Source organism: Manacus candei, unplaced genomic scaffold (assembly GCF_025592945.1).
Source record: "Manacus candei isolate 608988 ecotype Guabito, Panama unplaced genomic scaffold, ASM2559294v1 h1tg000005l, whole genome shotgun sequence".
Lineage (NCBI taxonomy): Eukaryota > Metazoa > Chordata > Aves > Passeriformes > Pipridae > Manacus > Manacus candei.
Genome location: NW_026138053.1, coordinates 11,403,823 through 11,426,293, shown reverse-complemented (window position 1 = coordinate 11,426,293; position 22,471 = coordinate 11,403,823). Strand labels below are relative to the sequence as shown.

At 42.0% G+C, this 22,471-nt stretch overlaps 2 protein-coding genes across 5 annotated transcripts in view; one reads left to right on the top strand and one right to left on the bottom strand.

Annotated features, from left to right (window-relative positions):
• Window positions 1-4,332, top strand: part of SLC44A5 (solute carrier family 44 member 5) — a 72,680-nt gene extending 68,348 nt beyond the window's left edge. For all 3 annotated transcript variants that reach the window (XM_051798090.1, XM_051798107.1, XM_051798100.1), the window contains one exon: window positions 173-4,332. In XM_051798090.1, the coding sequence (XP_051654050.1) occupies window positions 173-285 (113 nt within the window). In that variant the 3' untranslated portion in view covers window positions 286-4,332. The remainder of the gene's footprint in view (window positions 1-172) is intronic.
• A 7,061-nt stretch (window positions 4,333-11,393) lies between these two features.
• On the bottom strand, window positions 11,394-21,761 carry LHX8 (LIM homeobox 8). Of its 2 annotated transcripts, XM_051798505.1 has the most exons (8): window positions 21,605-21,761; window positions 21,261-21,419; window positions 18,359-18,480; window positions 16,748-16,968; window positions 16,188-16,291; window positions 13,618-13,713; window positions 12,746-12,929; window positions 11,394-11,997 (listed from the first exon to the last, which is right to left on the bottom strand). In XM_051798505.1, the coding sequence occupies exons 1-8, from the start codon at window positions 21,683-21,685 to the stop codon at window positions 11,921-11,923; spliced, it is 1,044 nt and encodes a 347-aa protein (XP_051654465.1). In that variant the 5' UTR covers window positions 21,686-21,761; the 3' UTR covers window positions 11,394-11,920. The 2 variants fall into 2 exon arrangements, with proteins under 2 accessions (XP_051654465.1, XP_051654476.1); XM_051798516.1 differs by lacking the exon at window positions 21,261-21,419.
• Between the last annotated feature and the right edge of the window lie 710 nt (window positions 21,762-22,471).

Sequence of the window (22,471 nt, the reverse complement as noted above, 5' to 3'; positions counted from 1 at the left end):
TAGTGTTCTTGATCAAGGACATAATTAATAATACAGCTTAATTGCATTGATTGAGATTTTTCTTAATGTTAGGTCTTTTACTCTCTCCTTACTTCAATTCTGTTTGTATCTGTGTGTGTGTGTGGTTGTACTGCTGTTGGCTTTTTTGACTGCTTTTGCTGTGTAAATTCAGGTGAAGACCTGGAAAGAAATGATGGATCTACAGCAAAACCCTACTTCATGTCAGCAAGCCTCCACAGAATTCTAGGGAAGAAGAAACTAAGCCCTAAGAAGGCAGTGGGATAACATGCACTGAACCTCGACATCAAAAAGTGTCACTTTTAAGCAAAACGTGTATAAAGTAGGCAAAAGTAAAAACCGTAAATTATGCTTCTGGTTAATGGGTGATTCTTTTTTTCCTTTTGCTTATATTTAATACAAAAGAGCAACATCAGTAACATTTAATTAGTTTAAATGCTTAAACTAACAGCTGTGAAAACAAGGCCACGTTTTAGTTTATAGAGTGCCTATGGAAAGGAAAATGTAAATTTGAAGCTTTTATAAGTCTATAATGATGTTTTAATAATTTTTGTAATACAAGTTGCTGCCTTAGATGACAGCAGTTTTGATAATGTTTCTTTTTATAAGTGTATATTTGTAAAAGAAATTCAGGCAATTTTTTGAAAGCACTAACATATAACCTAATTAGCCATAAAAAAGATAGTTTAAGACTCTAGTTAACCTGGAGATGGTACTAAATTTGTAAATATGGTGCTATGATTGTATTTTTTTGTACAAGCTGGTTCACAGCTATTTAAACTGTGATTATACATGCATTAATGATTCCCTACACTGAAAAACGTAGTGATATTTTAATCACATCCACAACTGCATCTTTTAAGACATGATGGTACCCTGCAGGTCCTCAAAGAAGGAAGTCAGAAAAGACTTTAGTTGATACTGCTTAAAGTGAAGTTTTCTGTAAGTTGTGCTTAAAAGATGATGTAACTGAGAGAAGGTCCCACTGCACTTGAAGTGATTTGTGGTTCACACAAATGAGGTTTCATCTGGTACAAGATGGTGAATGTATCATTTTTAGCTGATGTCTAAGAGAGATGCACATGTGTTAATATTAATATCCCCCTATCTCTGACAAGTCTCTGAATGTGTTCTGTGTTGCAAGGACGTTGAGCTTCACTGAAAGGAAAACCAAATACAAGTCTTTTTTTCCTTGAAAGAAAGTCTTTGCCGTGTGTGTGCACAAGGAGTTCCATTGCCTCTGCCCAGCTCAGAAGGGCTCTTTACCAAGCCATTGGAACAACTGTGCAACTGCTGAGGGCCAAGGGTGCACTTTCTGCACGTCTTCAGGCTCCCAGTGGCTCACACAGTAAGGTATTAGGACATTGAATTCAAGTCTTCTCATGATACAGGATTAATTATTTGGCTACTGAGAGATGCTCTGAAAGATTTAGTTTGCTTTTTGGTTATTAAATTTGCCCAGTCATTAGTACAAAATCATTAATGCATTTAACATTCTTTGTGGTTTATGACCCTCCCACGGCGGTTAAGTAACAGCTCTGCTGATGGAAAAAGTCCAGCACTGAAGTGCTTCTCAAGTCTGTTACTTCCAGGAGCTGAGCTGAAAAGGTTTTAATTTATTAGTCTCCTGGGGGACCAAGGACCATACTGAGACCCTAGTTTTCATGGGTTCCACTGTACTAAGTTATTCCAGTACTATCCACTTTCCAGGAGTTGCATGTGCCATAAATTTACCAGTTCTATGACAGGAGTTCAGCACCTGGAAATACTTTTGTAGCCCTAGGTATCAATTGGTGTCACAAAAAGAAAGGCAAATTCTTCTTCAGATGATTTGAAGGCAAGTTTCTGGGCAAAATGTACTGACCATCCCCATCTCAGTGGGATTTTGCTCTCTGACTTAGAGCTGCAGTTTGTGATGGCTGTAATTGCTACAAGTGCAGGAACATTGTCCTTTATGCAGCGGGTCTGGGATTGTGGTGATGTGAAGGTAACCTTCTTCACCCACGCACTCACACTCACGGGCATGGACAGATCATGAAATCCTGTGACCTGAGGTGCAGGTGGGAGGGTCCTTGAGAGCATTCTCCGTGGTCCAGTGGGTGCTGCAGCACTTTTCCTTGAAACAAAAGTGAGGAGTTCAGTTTAGGATTCAAATAATGTAAAATAAAGGTGTACAGTTTCAAGCATAACTACTGATTATGGGCACCTTCAGTTTTTGGTAACCCCTTGTGAGATACCCCAAAGTAAACCTGACTTTCAGAAAGGACTGAGAGCCCTGCCTTGGGAAAAAAAATCAGATTCTTGAGTTTTTCATCATCATCAGTCCTTTCTCATTATGTGCATGGCATGGAATTCACACCCCTGCCAGGATTCTAATTTTTTCTGAGAATTAAGTCAGTAACTTTTGAGGGTATGTGTCACCATTCTGTGATTAAAGAAGCTGCTGGTCTAATTACAGTCCACGTTCTAAAGCTTTTTTTTTTTAATGTGATTAATTTGGTGACAAAGAAACTGCATTAAGTAATCTATATTTCTGCTGGACTTGAGTGTCTTACTGGGAGCTCAACTGGAAAAGCTTCTGATACACCTTGCTTTTTTATCATATGAATGTAACCATAGAATTTACTAGGAATAAAACATAATAGAAATAGTATACAGTTATTTGATTAGAAGACTTTTGTAACAAACCTATGCATTTACTAGATGAATTTCTAAAAGTGAAAGTTTTAAATTGTATTATTATTTATATGAAGTAAAAAATATATATGTATAAATTTGCTCTTCTCACTATTTTGTGAAAGTCTTTAGAATGTAAGTGATCATCATTTCTGAGAAGAAAATTTAAAAGCCATTTTCTTAATAATTATGAGAACTGTGAAAATACAAAGCAATACCATGTAGGTTTTGTAATCAATAAATTCAGTAAGTAAATAATAATTATTTAATATTAAAATCGGCTTTTAAAAGATAAATTGCTAATAGTTCATAAGTCAAAATTAATGCAAGTATTTACTTGGGAAATAATCACCTGAGGTATTTTAAGACTGTCTTATTAGAATGGGTCCTATACCCTGTGGGCCAGAGTTGCAGATGTGCACCACGGAGGAGGTACTGGTATTGACATTTATGGATTTGGATATTTACTTTGTTGCTCGATTTAGTATAAAATTCAGAATTTCATTTTTTGCTTTAGAGAGTGGAAGACAGTCAAATATGTGGTGTGAGCTTTGCTGCTGAGCCCCCTGGGGCTGCTGCCACAGTGTCCCCCCGGTGCAGGGGCCCAGGCCAGCCCCGACTGACCGGGGTGGTTCCGTGCCTACAGGGGAGGGAGGGGAGGACCCAGAACCAGCAGTCACAGGGTCCTGCCAGGTGCTTTCTCTCCTGGGAGGAACTTTGGGAAGGCAGGTGGCTCTGCAGAAAGACCCTTTTACATGAGTAGAAAGACCCCTTCTCAACATCACAAACAAGCAGAATGTAGAAACCAAGAGACAGTAGAAAACACCCCCTGTCATGACATCCACACACTCGTGTTTGTTTAGTTTGGGTTGGATTCATTGTATGTCCCTACGCCATATTTCTGGATGGCTTTCATTTCCATGTTTTATACCAAAGTTTTAATGTCAAGCCTTCAAATTTTGTAAAAAAAAAAAAAAAAAAAAAAAAAAGAGAAAGTAACCACAGAAACAAAACAAAGAAACAAGAAGATGGGATCATTTCTTCTGCGGGAGGGAGGGTGTTTCCAAATAGTATTCAGCAGCTGATTCTTGGGTGTTACAAGGATGCTGAATATTCTTCTAAATGTTATTATTTAATTAAATATTTTACTATTGCATGTTCTGCTGTAGAACGGGAAAAATATTTTGGCAGATGCAATGTCAGGCTGATTCTGAGATAGTCAGTAAGTGTTCTTCCACAAATGGACTGTCAGAGAAGTGATTATGAAGAATAAACTGACTGGTTTTGAGTAATGCAGAATGTCTCCCTTTGACCAGTTGCTCAGCCTGAACAGCTGCGTCCTTGCAGACAAAGTGCCTTACTGGCTGTTACTTTACCTGGGTTACATTTTGAAATTTATTCATACCATGTAGACCACAAAACAAAATGCTAGGTAAGAAAACCAACACTCTTTGTTTCAAATTAACTGACAGAAAATGAATTGTAGGAAGGATGTCAGATGTGTTTGGACTGCATGATGCAGCACTCACAATTTCCCTGTTGCTGTTGTCAGATCATGAAAGTTGACAGTGTGGTCCGGGAGAAAACCTGACAATTTGGGTGTTGCAAATAATCAAAAACAATGCAAGACTGTTCCATTTTTTAATAGTAGATTTTTTTAATGGCTTTAATTTCTGTTATAGTGGACTTCTGAGTAGGGCCTATTCTGCTTTTGGTTACAATGATCGTGTGTGTTGTACTTGTGTAACTGTGGGGAGAACTGGGCTCTTGCTACTTAAAACAGAAGGAATAAAGCTAACAAACGTATTACTGTAATACATCCATTTGCGTGTTTATAAGCATAAAGTTCATTTTCCATTTCAAGACTGATAATTTCCTATTATGGAAGTGTTTTATAAATTGTTCAAATTTTTTAAACTTTTGATACAGGCAATGATTTTTGAGGTAATATGTAATTTGTACTGCACTGTAAACAATTAGAAAGGTAACTCTTCATGTACAAGTAACACTAGTACTACTAATATTAAAATTGTCTGTTGCTCTATGCTACAATATGTCCACATGTATTTGTCCCAAATAATGAGTAAACTATAAAAATGGCTCTTCAAGGTTTAAGAAATGAAAGGGAGGTTACTGTTCCATTAATGTGATTCTTAAGGTTGTGTTATCTTGCCAAAACCAAATTAACACGAGCACGAGGGTTCGAGCTCTAAACCCTGTTGCTTCTGCTATGCAGAAATAGATAGGTATTGTTTAAATATCTTTGATAACGAAAGTGCTTAATTTTGTTGTTAATTCGCCGTTTTACAGTTCTTGGGGATTGTTCCAATAAAAATTTCGATATAAACCGGAGTGCGTCTGCACCGCGCCGGGCTGTTCGCGGGGCTGTGCGGGGGGACGCGGGGGTTCTGCCGGGCGGGGGGATGCGGGGGCGCTCCGGCTGCGCGGGGGGCGGACCGGGGCGGGGCGGGGCGCGGTTTGGTACCCGCGGGGCGCGGGGCGGATGCGGCTGTGTAGGAGCGGAGCAGAGGAGGGGCTGGGTGGGGCCGTTATCATTGCTACAGGATGGAGGGGAATTCTGGGTTTGCTTGTAGCGGCTCGAGGGTTGTTTGTTACGGTTTTTTTAATTTAGATTTAAAGTTTTTTAACCACGTAATAATAAACCATGGGTTTTTTTTTGTCTAAACCTGAATTGAGATCTTATACAAGACAAGGTGTATTTTAAATTGGCCAAAATGATACCATGGAACTCGGTATAAATCTCTTTTGGAGTTTACAAGACTCACTAAAAGTCAGATTTTTCTCCTGCCTTTGTGTGAGGTCAAGAAAACCTTTATTGGACAAAGTGGGTTGGCAGAACATCACAGGCAGAGCTGCTGCAGGTGCTGAATTCACAGTTGAGCTATGGCAGGTGAGTCCCCATCTGGCCAGTGGCCCATCACATACATTTCTCTGGCAGACAGGGAGAAAAAAACAAAACCACCAAACCCTGTGCAAAAGCTTTTCAGAGATGGGGGTGGATTTCATCAGAGAAAGAACTGGAGCAATTATTTTGAGTGAGGACAAAGGGAAAATTTGGACTCGAGGTTAAAGTATGCCTTGGAAGTTACTCCATATGTGGGCAGCCTTGTTTGAAGTTGCTTTTGTCATTCAGCAATCACTGCAATGAAACCTTGAGAGAAAGTTTTTGAATTAGCAAAGCAAGCTGGAAGTATGGCTGTGTGTTTGGAATTCAGTGACTGAATAGTGAATAAGTGCATTCACAGACGTTTTGAATTTATAGTTGCAGCATATATCATTTAAGGGAAAATGAGCACGTATGAGGCTTATGCCATAGGATACTATTTATTAGAGAGGGTTAAATGTTGTCAGTGTTGGTGGGGAAGCTGGTGAATTTGTAGTCCAGTCAGCCACACCCTCGGTCAGTGGCTGTGAACAGCGGTACTTGTTCAGCCCAGCTCTGTCTCGAGGGGTGGCTGGCAGCTGCTGCAGAAGGAAAGTTGCGACAAAGCAAAGAGAAGAATGGCTCAGCCTGGAAGGTTTAGATGCAGACCATTTCAGTCCAAACTAAACACTGAAAGGTGAACTGCAAAAATGATCTTCAGAGGGACGCTGGTGTTCCCTGAGCGCAGGTTAGCAGCTTGGCTGACTGAGGCCATGCCATGTGGGAAGAGGTACAGGCTAGTACACTAGAGTTGCTTCATCTCTTGATAAAAGTCACTGCTGTTCTACAGTAAATCTTCATGAGAGCAGATTTACTTTTGTTTCTTTTCATTGTTGTTGTTTTTTAACATTTGATCAGATGCAAATTCAGGAAACAAAACCTGCATGCTTTTTACTGTGTAAAGCATCGCTGTAAAACTTGGTTCTGACCATGGCAGAAAGCAACAATAACAGTAAAGTACTGTGTTTTTTAAAGCAGATTGTTTGAGTTCAACTGATCATGTATAGCCCTGCAGAATCCAACACAGGGTACCTAAACTCTGAAGATACACTTGTATTATAAAAGTTATTGTATGGGGATTTTGGAGCATAGAGGACCTTTACTATGTGTCTCATATATATGTCATTATTTTAATTAAAATTTGGATATTTTTATTTTTTAAACTCCATCAGTATCTCCTCTTAACAGACATGGTCTGTTGGAACTGACTGCAGCTATTAGTTATATTGTCCTCCTTCAGAAAATGTAAGGCTCGCTAACAAAATTGCTTTCTTGCCTTCCTTCTCTTAAATTTGTTTTCAGACTGATGTGTTTTTTATCTCACATGGTTTTCTTGCCATTCATATTACATTTAAATCTAATCTTGGCTGCATGCCATAGAAACTTTAATCCACATCCAGAGGATTCGAAACCTACCCAGAGTATTTTTATGTACCAGCAGTCTGACCTCCAGTCTTTTCTAGAGATCCTGCTTCTGTATGGGTTGTTCTGTTTGCCTAGCCAAGGGGTCTGTCCTACAGTGACATAAGCCTCCCCTGCAGCCCTGGGCTATGTACCTGTGACCCGTGTCAGCACTCGGTGGGATGCAGCATGGCAACTCATCTGAAGTTGATAGGTTTATGCACACATTACTCAGGGAGGTGCCCTTGCTGGCACGGGTGTTGGCTGCACAGGGAGAGGGGAGGAAAGGCCTCTCCACTCTGCTCTGGCACCATGAGTTGTCGTTGTGCTGCAACTACTCCGGGCTAGAGCAGCAGTGGTGTGATCTGACTGACATTTCTGCTGAAGAAGGAAATGATAATGTACCTGACCTGTTACAATCAAAGAGACCCAGGATGAAAATGTTTCTGCTTTTGTCTCAGCCAGTGGCTGATGAGTACCACCTGTGCACATCTTTGGGGTTTGACTTTGCAGATGAACATTGCTTTTGGTGCATTTTCTGCAAAGAACCGGCATGCTCCTTTGCAAAGCCACACGTATACAGATGCCTTGGAGAAGGAAAGGAAGGGATTATTTTATACAGAGCTTCTTAAAGTAGTTTCTGGTTGCCATCATTTTTAACACATCTGACCAACTCAGTTTCCTGTCTTGAATCAACTTTAATTTCATTAGGTCCTAGGTTTTCATTTCTGTTGATTTGGCTGGGCTCTGCAGGTAACGTACTTTAAAGAGCCTAAGTTTGGATCAAAGTCATCCCAGGAGAAAGGTCCATGCTTAATTTGCTCCAAATGATAATAACAAAAGAGTTTTGTACTTTGGGGTTTTTTACTTTTTTTTTTTTTTTTTTTTTTAGTTTACAGAGTTCAAATTTCTTACAGAAATACAGAGTACTGGAACAGCATTATCATAGCTTTAAGCTCACAAGTTGTTTTGTGAGAACACTAACAATGGTCCAAAAGAGTTTAACAAATCTTTGTATAACACCCAGCTGTAGTGGTTCTGAGTCCCTGGAGCTTGAAAAAGTTGTTAAAACTCTTTGTGGGTTTAATATTAGGGGCTCTCTTGTAGCAGTGGCAGATCTTCTGAACTGATGTCATTACAAGAAACCTGCACTGGCATGTTTGAACACTTCTGTGGATTGTGTCTGAGCATCCCAGCCCACCACCTAGATGCCTGGAAAAATTCCTGCAGAGACATCAAAGTGCCTGTTGAAAGGTAACATTTTTATGGATTTATCTATGCATAACATTAGATACACAGTTTTTTTGTCTTAAAATCATATTTTGGCTAAATGCCTGTATCCATATTTCAGGAATGCCAGTATTTCTGCTGATTATTTCTGAAAATGGTGAAAAAGGCAGCTTCCAGTGATTCCTGCATTCAGCATATTACAGTTTGTGTCCTATTTAAATGATATTTTTATGATTAACTTTCTTGGATGACCTGTTAGCTTACATTAAACAAAAATAAAATGCTTCCTTGACTGATTTTTTTTTAATGGAGTAGCTATCTTTCAAATGCAATGGCTTCATTTTAAAATAAGAAAATATGTTAACTTTTTTATATACTGGTGTACTGTAACAAGTTTCTCATATTTCAGTAATAACCTCTGTTTTCAGGAGGCTTGGAGCAGGAGACATCTTTCTCCCATGAGATCAACTTGGGAAATAATATTGGTGCAGTTTGTGATGGCAGGTCTTATATCATTCTTATATAGGGGAGGGGATTAGTTCCTGTTGAGGTGTGGCAGGGTTTTAAAAAAATCCAAACCAACCCAAACAAACCCACCCCAAACAAACAAACCAACCCATGTGACAGCAGTATTTGAAAGAGAGATGATGCATTGTCACAAGTGTGCCCAACAGGGAAAAGCTCTTCATGAGAGGAGTGGGGAAGAAGTCCAAGGAGCGCTGTGTAAACAGAGGAATGTGCAATTTGCAGGCAGAAAAGGAAGTTGTGAGGTGTTTTCCCAAAAGTACTGTTGAATTGCTGTGGGCTTAGTTGTGTGTGGGGGAAAAAGAAATTAGCAGGAGTAGAAGAGAAAAGATGAGCACTGTTAGGCAAACAATGGACTGGGAGCCAAACATTTGACTTTAGTTGCTCCACCTGTGCTGCTAATCCTGGTAATGCATAAATACTGAATCTCAAATGTCTTACATCACACTTCACCTGGTCAGCTGTTTCAAGCAAAAGAGAAATGCTTACTTCATTGTTCTTTTAACTTAAGGACTTCACAGCAATAAGTAACATATGAAGTAAGTACACCTTTAAGCACAAACCAAATGAAAACAGAAAAAAACCCCACCTGTGCACACACACACACACACAGACAGATATATCATTATGATGTTTTTGAAGCATTCCCTTTCTGCAAAGAGAGCCCGTGAATTTCCTCATCCTATCATTATCCAAGTTACTCTTTTACACAGCAGAAGGCAGAGAGGATGGCTCCAGGCTCAGGAGAACTCAGCAGCAGAGTCACAAATGCCAGCGCACAACCAGGAGAGAAAGACAAACATTCAGACTTGTCAAACAAGCATTCGAAGTCAGGCTACAGCAGCAGCCTCAGTTGAACACAGCTGACTAAAACTGTCCCCAGTTTTCCACAGACTGTCAGCCCAACACCAGCTGCAGACGGCTCTGGCAGTGGCAAAGGGAGACACAACACCCAGATTCTCTGCTAGAGCTTCCTATTTTCAGCTCTTCATTTTCCCAGCCACTCTTATAAATAGCTGAACAAGCACTCGACAGTAGCAAAAGACAAATTATCCTGCTTCCTACTTTCATAGGGAAATAGGAAAATTGCTCCCATGTACTTTAATCCTGTTCTGACTTTGAAACTGAACAGAAAGACGTGTTTCACAAATAAGCTTAGACTTACTTTTGTTTCAGGCAACCTGAAGCTACTCGGTTCTTCAAATTAAAGTGAATAATTACTTTTCCTTAAAGGAACTCAATGCAAGCTAAGTTGCATTTTAAATTACCAAGTTATGTTAACATGTCAATTAGCATTATTTAGCATTTAACTGGTAAAACTTCAGCAGTAAGGTTGTCCTACTTGCCTATCAGACACAATAAATGAGCACAAACCCGTTTATCTACTGCTGTGCATGCAGTTTTGTAGCATGGTGGTCTATGGAGCTAGCTTAGGTACTGGAAACAACATCCTGAATTCAGTATTCCACCTGGAGTTTCTCGCTAAGAAGTAACATACTCTAGAATAAAATGTTACATATGCTAGAATAAAACGTACAGTCAGTCAAGCTCCACCACAGCCCATCTTGAGTGTTTTAAGGGCTGGGGGGAGAAGGGAGAGGAGGAAAGGCAGGATAATATAAGCCTTGACAACACACTGTGCCAGTGCAAGGAGATTGTTTCTGCTACTTCGATTAGCTCAGACATCCGTGAGTAGCACTTGAAACAGTGTTAGGATTTTAATTTAATGAATTTGAATAATTCAGAGCTTGCCATTAAAGTTATGCTCTCAAAAGTCATCATCAGAAAGCACTATGTTTTCACAGTGAAATGGTTTGACCAGCACAGTTAAGGAATTTCAGAGTAGACACTAATATATAGCTGGGAGAGAAAGGGATATGGACACATATACACAGCTTCAAAAGTATGATTTCCTTCTGATGCAAATAAAGTTTAAATGTGCAAATGGGATCTACCTGTCTTAAATCCTAGAAGGAAACTAGTCTGTGAAGACAAAATCAGTTGAATTTATGGTAGCCTCTGTGCATCAGATCAGTGAATCAAAACATGTCCTGCAACAAAGTCTTAGCACATTAGCAGCTTTAAACACAGTAGACTGTGGTGCATTTGACTGAATTCCAGTCTCTCTTCATATGCAGGTGAGTTAAAAAGCTGAACTAGGTTTTACTTTTAAAAAGCAGACTCTGTTTAAGTATTGCATCTTATTTATCATCCTACTTAACAAAAGCACAAGATGAAACCACTGAACAGAAGCTAAAGTAGGAAAGATTAAAAATTTAAAGCAGATGTGACTTCAGGTTCTCCACTTGCCAACTTAAGTCACAGTTTAAAATCTGTCCTATTCATCTCCCATTTCCTTTTCCCCACAACTGTACACCCTCAGCAGCAGCACTGCTTTGCATATACTCACTTGTGTACCACCTATTTGGGGTGTTTCAAGACCATTAAAGCATTTCTGCTATCAATTGGAATATATATGAACTCTCCTGAAGGACCTTGGTGTAATGTTCCTCAGTGTAACAGGGACCTTCTCTTGAAATTGAAGATTCAAGTTAAACACTTGACAAATGATCACAGTTTAGCCATAAACACAGCAACATTTTTGCTTGGCATGCTACAGCAGAAACTTTATTCAGTTCTTTTTGAAAATATTTGCAACCAAAATTTATTTTTGTAAACTCACAGAAATAAGCTTTAACATATAGGCTGTATACAACTCAAATACAGGTAATACTTTTAGCAATAACTTACAGATACAAACTAATGATAAACTACAATTTCACAAAGAATTGTAAACATTTTGCACAATTGTCAGTCCTTTCTTTTAGGCAAAGTGCTCTTTTGATGACAAATAAATTAACACACACATAACTAGAGTGGACTACTTCCAGACAATACAAAAAGGTGTTTAATAAGGCTTGTAAACAATGTAATAGTTATTTATGCAGAATCCATAAAAGTGTCTTGCAGGCTAAATATACTTACATACCTGGGCAGCAAAAGTTATCTTGAAAATGCTTTAAGTGTTAAATAAAAAGTTAACATTAATGTCTTTCCAATGATATTTTCAATACACTATGACTCAAGGTTACATCTTTAATAGCTTATATCCCTGACAGAAAGGAATTAGGTGTGACTTAGTGGCAGTTGTGTCATTGAATGGGGTAGCAAAGGCTGGAGTCCAAGAGCTGTAGGTGAATGAGCTACAAAAACAAACATTACCAGTCAATTTCATCAGAGTAGAAAAAGATTATAAGCTAATAAATCCCACTGGGGAGTGACAGCTCACTGTCCCAACCCTGTTGCATGCTCTGTTTCCCCTAGCCCAGCATCCTCATTCCTCCACCCACAGCCCACCTTACACCACTGCTTTGGAGAAAAACAGCTCAGGCCACACATGCAGCTCAGACTGATTCTTCCAAAATCTTCACAGTCCCTCCTAACCACAGATGGGGGCCAAAGCTGTTTACTTGCTGGGTCTTAAGACACAGTGACTAAAGCACTTTTGACCACCAGGCTCTCCCCCCCGCATTGTGTGTTACTGTGAGGGAAGGTGAAGCTCTCAGAGAAGTTGCTGGTTGGGGCATCTCTACAGTCCGTGGGGTAAGAGCCAGAGAGCAAGTGGTAAACAGTTTTCATTAAAATTACGTATTATTAAAATACATGGTGTGGATGTTTAAATAAGTGTTTAATTTCTCATTATAGTTTTAATAGCCTGGAGGAAGCACAAGCAGTGGTTTTCATACCAGATCTTCAGCCATGCTCTTACAGTGAAGAGCGACTGCTTTCTCAATAAGGTGTAAATAGCAAGTACGGTATTGCTATATTCTATAGAGAATACTAAAAATTAAAAATCCATTAGGTTTCTTTAATCAGTACTTGGTAGACCATTCTTGCTGCAGCTGATAATGATTTTACTAGGAGAAAAACAGCAAAGCTGTTAAAACCTACCATCCATGTAGCTGTGCAGAGCAGTCAGCATAGTCCCATCCTGGGGTACGTATGCAGAGTATGCCATTTCTTCTAACATGGGTGAAGACAGCCTGGAGGGCTGAACTGCAGTGACAGGAGCAGTAGATGAATGATTAGGACTAACATGTTTCTTATGGCGTGCTCTGCAATTTTGAAACCACACCTGAAAAGCAGGGAAAGGTACATCATGTTGACAGATTGCATTCAACGTTAGCACAAGAACAACCTGCCAGATATCTCCTTTCTATAGAAACACACTGTCAGTCTTCCAGGCTAGAATGAGCCAAGGGAACTCCAAACTTATTTGTATTTATATTAACATATATATATAATATCTATTAAAAATCATATTTATGTATAAAAAAGCATCCATATAATGTTTGCTGAGAGACATCTTCAAGCAAAGATTCCAAGTCTGTGTTTCAGTTTTGGATGGCATGGGTATATATTTTAACTCTGCTCTCTAGAACAGATGACTAGATATTCACTTGCTCCTAACGTGTCATACCACAAGACATTTCCAAAAAGAGTGTAGGTCTTAAGAACAGACTATTACAGTCAGAAATTTCTATTTGGAATAACTTAGTGCCAATTTCTATACCATTTAAGCTGAGAAGTTTCTTCACAGAAGACTGTTAATACTCCACACAAAGCACAAGAGGAATACAGTGAGTTTTCCACATTACCATGCTTGTTCTAGACCTATTCCTGATTAAGGATGTTGTCTGATGTTATAATTGCCAGATTACATCTTTTTCCGTGCCAGAATAACTACATGGAGAAAACTGTCATTAAGCATTTCCAATGGATAAGTACCAGACTTTGTTAATCAAGTAACTTCACACTGTTACCTGTATAACACGCCTGCTCAAGCCTGTTCTTTCTGCCAGTTTCTGAAGCGTTTGTGCATCTGGATTGTTGTCCTGAGCAAACTGTGCTTGCATAACCTGAAAAGGCAAGGTAAGAGATTGCAGGATCATTTGTGTTGAAAGCAGCATTAGATTCCTCTCAGACCATGGTCCTACTCCTTGTCTGTCTTCAGGAAACTGTTGTAATCACTAGGTCTCTCCAGACAGCCCCCAATACGTTAAGGGGGAAAAAAATCCCCCAAAGCCAAAATACAAACTCTTACTATGCTTAACTGAGCTGTGACATTCACCAGAAATGAAAAAAACAGATTCTGCTTGAAGGAGGTGCTCTGTAAGAATACATTAAAAGAACTATATGAGAAAATTCACTGCAAAGTGATTAAAATACACTCAATAAAGAAAAGCCTATAGCAGCAGATCACAGCATAAGGACTGGACGAGCCATGATCCACCGCCCTGAACTTGTTAATCAGTATCTGCACCTTGTATTAGATGGAGCAACTTGACTTTCTTTTTATCTTTGCGGAGGATGCAGGAGCTGGGAAGCACTTTGTGCTTTCTTTGCCTTTAACCAACCCAAGGAACAGAGGGGACTCCACCTTGGCTGATCTTCCCTTTGAAATGATTTGGTTCCGCTCATCTTTTTGCAGAAAACTGAAGTCAGCACTTGTCATTAGGATATGAATTACACTTTTTTGAGTAAGTAGATGTCAACTTGGCCTGCATCCTGAACATTTTCAGAGGCTTTAAGGATTTGCCCAGTTTATGGAAGTAAAGCTTCATGGATTTCTGCAGGATATCTTCAGCAATTTCAAGAGCATTAGTTTCTCATTTTTGAATTTTTGACCCTTGATTTGACCCTGCAAATTTTGCCTGGCTTCATCTTTGAAGATTCAGACTTCTGCTCTCCACATTCAGAAACTATTTACTTTTCTGCTGTTTCACAGAATCACAGAATGGCTTAGGCTGGGAGGCACTATCCAGTTCCAACCCGTGCCATGAGCAGGGATGTCTTCCACTAGACCTGATTGTTCCAAGCCCCATCCAACCCGGCCTTGGACACTTCCAGGGATGGGGCAGCCACAGCTGCTCTGGGCAACTTGTGCCAGGGCCTCACCACCCTCAGGGAAGAATTCCTTCCCAATACCCCATCTAACTCTGCCCTCTGGCAGTGGGAAGCCCCTTGTTCTGTCATTCCATGCCCTTGTCCAAAGTGCCTCTCCAGCTCTCTTGGAGCCCCTTTAGGTAGTGCAATGTGCTATAGAACATAAACATCAAAATGCATGGACATCCTTTTGTACAAGTACTTGGTGAGGTGTGCAGTAACATGCTGCCACTCTGACAGTCACTTATCCCTATGATGCTTCTCTTATTCAAACTTATACCAGCCTCAAAGATAGGCACAGAGGTGCAACAAGCAGATAGAAAGTGTCATTAAACAAGAAGGAGCCCTAAGATTTCAAACACCTGATGAAGTATGTTAAAATCCACCTAAATGACAGCAGCTGGGAAGAAGCCCTGAATACAGTTCCTGCCCCAATGGCCGGGCCTATCTCCCTTTCAGATACTGCCAGAAAAGAAAGTCCCCTTTTGCAGAAGTTCAAGGTCAATGTCCAAGCCTTCCCTGTGCATCTGTTGGATTATTACTAAAATGATTCTTTTGTGTTACCACTACCTTCTGTCTCTAGTCACTACTGAAATAGAAAACCAAACTTTGAACAGCCCCATTATACAGCACTGCTTTAACACCCCACGTGTTATTACTCCTCAGCATTAGTTTTTTCTCAACTGTTTTCACCACAAAAAAGAGGAGGACAGGCCAACAAAACAGAACTCACATTGTCAACAGAAATTCAAAAACCTGATATAAAGTGAAAGCAGGGATGTATAGCCAGGATTAGGCAGAAAGCCACAGCTTCCTTCTCATGCAGGTTAAAATCCCTAAATCTGGTCTCACTATCACCCCCTTCATTGTAAGCTGGCCCTAGTCCTGATGTTTTTCCCTAGAAAGCTAATTTAAGTGAAGTGTGATCCAGAGGGCAAAATAATTCCTCTTGAGATAGTCCAGAGCTAACTCTTGACAAGGCAGCAACAAGACAAGAAGCCTTGAAAGCAGAGCAGATGCAGTCATTACAACAAAATTGCAACTTTCATCCTATTAATGTTTTGAAGTCACATACAGTACCCATCTTTAGTACAACTTTTCACATTATGTAATTCTAAAAATATTTTGTCTTTATTATGTTTAGTGATGTAAATTGCTGATTAAATAGGTTTCATTGAGCAATCTAAATAGAACAACCTTTTTGTTTCCACTCTGCAGAATTACTGTCTGCCCCCAGGGAAATAAAAAGCTTGCAGAGTACTATTTCATATTAAACTGCTGAAGCTAACAAACAATTCCAGAAACATGCTGTGTCTTGATAGTTTATGAAATAGTTTAAAGCATTCAAGCTTTAAAGTTTCTTCCCCTATGCATCCAACTTCCTATTGGTTCAGCACCTACGTCCTGCATAAACCTGAGCTACACAAGTTTTTAGCACTGCCTCTACCTGGAGTTGGTCTGCTGTGAAGCTGGTCCGAGCTCTTTTTGCTGGTTTTGGATGATTAACATCTTGTTCTGTTAGTAATGCTCCTTCCACACTAATCCCATTACCTGAAACATTAAAAAGAAAACAATACTGCCACTACACATTCACAGTGATGTTATTCATAAGTCAGACTGTTCTCCAACAATAACCAACAGCACTTGGTCAGCTGAATTTCAACTTCAAAAAGCCATATTCTATTCAAAGTTAAATTGGTCTGGCATCATTACAGATTATACCCCAAATGACTCCCTTTCAAGTGAGAGAAGAAATAAATCTAGTGTGATATTTTATCAACAAGATATGCTGCTGCTTTCTTTTCCTTAGGACAGAAAACAAGTTATACAAACTCAAAAAAAAATTAGAACATGAAATAATTTGCACATTATTTTAACTCAAGAACCTGTGCTTCCAGTCTTACTAAAGCCAGGCAATTACCCCTAAATAAGGAAGATGAAGTAAACCCCAACAATTTAATTAAAACTGAACCACAAACATAGTTCTTAACAAAAGCACTATGTTACCATTTTCAACTTCTCTTTTCAGATTGTCCAACATGCAGTCGTAATGCACTCTACAAAGGACTTTCTCTTCAACCAAAGCAAACTCCTCTCCGGTTGAAAGCTGCCTTTTGCAGGAGAAGCATGCAAAGCACGCCAGGTGGTACACGTTTCCTTTGGCCCGCCGCACCCAGTCGGTGGAGTGGATGTGCCTCCCGCAGCGGGAGCAACGGGTGCCGTAGCGCCTGCAACGAGAACGGCAACCAGGGGTGAAGCCGGACGAGACCGCCCCGAGCAAAGCCGGGCTCGGGTAGAGGTGACCGTGGTGTGGCAGCACAGCGAGACCCCAGCTGAGCACAGGGACTGCTTAAGACAAGACCACTAATGAAATACAGAGGTTAGTATTTTCATAAGGCAAAAAGCAAAACTGAAGCATTTTAACTGCTACATGAAGTCACGGCTCTTCATCTTTCCTTTTTACAAAGATAATTACTCTTAAAAATTGCCGAGAGAGGGAAACAGCTGACTGTGTTCAAAATTCTCCCAGTTATTCAAATGTATTTACACCACTCTAGGGGTAGTCTGAATTATTATATTTAGCTACATCATCCTTCACTAATCATTCAGCACCTTCAGCAGAAGGGAGAAAACCTGTATTTTCATAGTTATTTCCTCAATTAACATCACATTATGATTTCTAAATAAATTCAAATATCTGCAAGTATTTACATTATTAGAGAAGAATATTTCTCTTTGAAGAGGAAACTAGCCACCCAGATATGCTGATTATTTAGATAAGAATTTGTCTTGAAAATCTTTGCAGATTCAAGTTCTTTTTTCAAGTCCCACAAAACTCAGTGTTTCCAGAAGCTCACAGCATTCAGTGTGCCCCCCTCCTCTCTTTCAGCGTCAAACTTGACTAGCTGGATGTAATCTATTCATGGCACAGGTGAGAATCCCATAAATAGTTTGGTCTTGCAATCAAACTCGTGAAGTACTAGCAATCACATCAAAATTAACAGCAACAATTTTTGCTACTTTATATATCAAAGACTTTGCATCCTGAGTACTTACATTGCCAACTCAAGTAAATAATATTCTTCCTTACAGAATTAGCCCTTAATGCTTCACAATCTAAAGCAAATTGATCACAGAAAGGTATAACTGCTGAAAGATTCTTTTAAAGATCGCAGGATTTATCCTGGCTTGATTTTGCAGCTCCACGTGATGCCTTAAGTCCCATACCAGAGAAGCACTTCTCCGAACAGATCATCTCAACTCTACTTCGCATTCTCAGCCAGCATTACCCAAGGATGATTCTCTGCACATATGATACATTCGTACTGTGGCAGGGACTCTGACTTTTTTTCCCCGTGCATACAGAAGTGATGGTACAAATGCAGCAGCTGTGCACAAGAGTGGAGGGGCAAAGAGGAGACTTAGCAGGCTGTTACATCACACAGACTTGAGGCTCCCCAAGTCCCTCCACAAGAAAAGTCAGAGTTTAAACCAATGAAAATAAACCTAGCAAATAAAAAAGAAAGAGCCTCAAGTGCATTTCAATTGTGGCTTAAGTGAAGAGTAACAAGCAAGTGTAACAAGTTATCTGATAAATTATGTTCCTGAATTATATACCTGAAATAATCCAGTTTGCAGAAGATATCTTTATCTTTGATGTAGCAGCTGGTGTGCCTTCCCAGGGACGTTCTGCAAACGCTGCACGAGAGGCAGCGTACGTGCCAGCAGAGGTCGTTTACCTGCAAAAACCCAACAGAAAAATACCCCTCAATGCTTGTGCTTCCAATATTATATTTTACATTTACAAACCCTTTTTTTTTTCTCCAGACAAGGTCAAAAGTTATACGTACCGTGATTCACAGAAAAGTGATCCTGAATGCAAAACATTTTTCCTAAAGAATTGCGTGCATATTAAGGGTTAACTAATTTGATGCAGATCTTCAGAATAAGCTTTCATGGTTTTGTAATTAAAAGCATCAGAAGAGGAAGCAAGAGATTCAAGTTCCACGTAGATATTTTGTGCCCAGTTCTGTTCTCATAGCATTAGAGTAACAGAGCAAGTTCTGGCCTTACATGAACTTGCAAAGGCAGCTAAGTTACATACTTTTACTTCCCAGTCTGTAAAACGTCCTGCCTAAGAAAAACTAAACTTTGAAAAGTGATCTGAAATTTTAAGATGTGAATATTGAAGGGGGCAGGAGGGAGAAAATCCATCAAATAGAAACACATCATGAACAACACCTTCATTTACCAGATTTCTGTTAAAACAAAGCTGATGAATGGAGTGTGAGTTTCAAAACAGCAGCACTTGTTTTAATAGCAATTTCAACACATCTTTAATATATCCATAGCAAAACTAAACACATTAGTGGAATGCAGCAGAAACCAGCATTTGTGAAAATTCACATACAATTTTGGGGCAAATAAATTGAGAACAGTTATCTTAATTTCTGCTTTCCTATAAAGGGAACTCTTTGTTGCCCAGACATTGCACATCACCTAAATAAATAATTTGACAACCTAAGACTCTCAGCGACCATACAAATTAAGTAAGAACCCTCTGGATAATCCCATGCTGCATAGGAGAAATCCTGTAAACCAAACAATGATTAGGTTTAGATTTTATAATTTTTTTTCTCCTGAGCCAATTTCTCATCTCATACCAAACAGCCCATATATTACCTATAGCAAAGCAGATTTTAAATAACACAGAATATGCCTTTTTTCAGAGCTCTGCCAAACAAACCACAGAGAAAGTGAGGCATCAACTCCAACAGTCATGCTGGAATCACTCATTTCAGTCATTCTTCAGGCTGTAACATTGCGGTTTGCAGTTGCCCAATGCTTTCCCAACTATTATCCTTGTTGGCAGCCACCTTCCCGTAAGCTGACAAATTTACACCACAATATAATATGAAACTGTTGATAGCAGCTGTCACCGAACCCACTCTCCCAACTATCTCTTAGAAGGGCCACAGAGCAGGGGGGCAGCGCTGGGCCAGACTGAGCCTGCCCCTCAGCCAGTTCTGCCATGCCAAGGCTCCCTAGGCCTCCCCAGACCCACACTAAGCCCCAGCACAGGCAAGAGGAGCCCGTGCAGCTCTGCAGAGCCTGAGCTGACAACCCAGCCTCAGAGAGCCCATGTCCCTGCCTCTTCTTTGGAGCCCAACCAGTGCTCTTCTACCGAGCAGGACACCAACAGCTTCCACTGTTATCTCATTTAATGTTACTTGTCTGTGTTCCTACTTGTTAATTGACAGGGCTGAAGTTGGAAGCCATGCTGCAGCTGGACACAGCAGCACACCAGCATGGATTCCCCTCTGCCTACACAGGAAGCAGTAACAGCTAATTGAAACTCAAGGCTAAATCATTTAAAAGCCTTTTGCTCCAAGTCCCGTTATCCCAGCTTTTCAGAAAGGAGGCAAAGGTGATCAGCGAACGATAAACAGGCTGCCAAAGTGTCACAGAAGGTAACGGGGGAACCGGGCTGGAACAGAGTTCAAGTCAGCTCTGCTATCCATCCAGCCTCCCATTCTGTGCCAGCCCAAGCTGATGCACGGTGGACCAGATCACCCGGACCATGAGTGCGTGGCAGCTCCTGCACTGACCCCGCTTTAAGTGAGCACCAGCCCAGCACACATTTTCCTTGAACGTCCCCACCCCAACCAAGAGCTAAGTGAATGATCTAATAACACCACCGAGATGCTTCCAGTGGTGTCACCGACTGTCACCTGGCAAATATACAACGACTTTGTTTAAGGCTGATGGAATCAAGTGACTCTGCTACGATCGTATAATCTCACTTTTGAAAGGAAAGGGGACAAAAGTCCGATCTAGAATAATTTTAGCATCTCTAATACAGAAGGCAAATAGCACAGACACACACCCTAACGTCCCCCGCCCCCTCCCCCCCAGTAATACTTCATGTTTAAACTCACTTGGTTTTGTTTGATTTTAAATGGACTTTTCGGTCCTGACTGCTAGGGAAGGAGAGCTGCTTTGTACGCACACAGCTCGTTTTCTTCACAAATACTACTTCACTATCTTTTACAGAAATAACTTATTTACACATTTCTCAAGAGGCATTTTTGGCTTTGAGATTCATGATGTCCCCTAGATCTACTTTAGTAGACACACTGATCGCGCCACCGCCGTCTGACCGAGAGCGCACGGGAGTCACCGCGGTCGGGACCGCTCGTTCCCGTCCCCGCTTCTGCCGGCGCGCCAAACACATCTCAGCACCGGGAGCGCCACCTGAAACACCGACGGCAGCTCGGGCTCCCTCTCTGGCCCGAATCCTGCGAACGAGCGCGGTGCGGCTCCGCGGTGCCGCTCCCGTGTCCCGAGAGCGGAGGGCTGAGCCGCAGCGATGGCCCGGCCCGGGGAGCTGTACCCTCGGAGCCCGCCGGGCCCGGTTCGCCGAGGCGGCCCCGGCAGGCTCCCCCCGGCAGCCCGAGCGCCGGGCCCGGCGGAGGGGAGAGGCGCCGGCCGCGGGGGGCTCCGGGTCGGGCGCCCTTACCTTGAGCAGATACTTGTCCACGATCTCCAGGCCGCAGCTGCTGCACACGCACTTGCCGGTGGCGCAGCCCGAGCCCGAGGCCATGGACCGCGGCGAGGAGGAGGGCGACAGTGCGGCAGAGGAAGAGCAGGAGTCCTCGTCAGCCGCTGCGGGGCTGGCCTGCGGGAGCGCGTGGAGACCGCCATCAACGCCCGGCCCCGCCCGGGAACCCCTCACCGCCCGGCCCGGCCCGGCCCACCGGCACCTGCGGGCCCCGCCACCGCGGTGTCCGCGGGGCCCGGCGGGAGCGCCGCGCCCGGGGCCGCCAGACCCACCAACCGCACCGCGCCCCCCCGCCCGCGCACCTTCTCCGCGGGGCCGCCGAGCGCGGGCAGGTCCTTGTCCTCCAGCCTGCAGACGAACATCGGGTCGCTCTTCCAATACATGGCCCTGCCCTACCGCATACCAGCCCCCGGTGGGCGGCGAGCCGGCTCCGGGGACCCCGCGCCGATCTCTGCTCTCAGCGCCTGCAGGAAAAAAGTTTTGTTTTCAAGTGGGTGGACCTGCCCCGCTGGCCTCACCTCCTGCGCAGAACCCGCCTTCCAGCGCGTCGGGGCCGTTATCACCACCAGCGAGCCCGCGCGGGTTTAGTGCGGGGGGAGAACCCCCCCAACATCATCAACAACAAAAAACAGCAACAAAAAACCCCCAGAGAATCCCCCCGTTCGTCTTCATCATTTACCACAGCTTCCCCCCGCCGCCCCAGTCTAAACAGAGGTTCCAATTACGTTTCCCTATGAGCCAAGAAGATAAATACGGCGGAAAGCGAGAGTCCATATGACAGGAACGATTTTTACACACTCCCAAATCGCAAAGCCCAGGCGAATTCCTATAGCTCACACTTCCAACACCCACCTCACTACTTGTCCTCCTGCTAATGCCTCCGAGATCCCGTGATAAAACCTTTCTCATTAAGCTAAAATAGAAGCACCTGAGCTGCCGAAGCGTTTCTCCAGCTCTGAGCTCCCGCAGGTGTTGCAGATTAACACCAGCGTCCCGATGGCATCCCGAACAGAGGGTGCGGAGGCTGGCTGCCCCCACTACCTGCAGAACTAGCCCGCGTTTCTCCGTGAGCGGCCGTGAGTTACGGCACCCGTTCTCCACGATCACAAATCTTGTCCGCAGTAGTCCCTCACACCAAACACTGATGCAGTTCTCGGGCATTAGAGGAG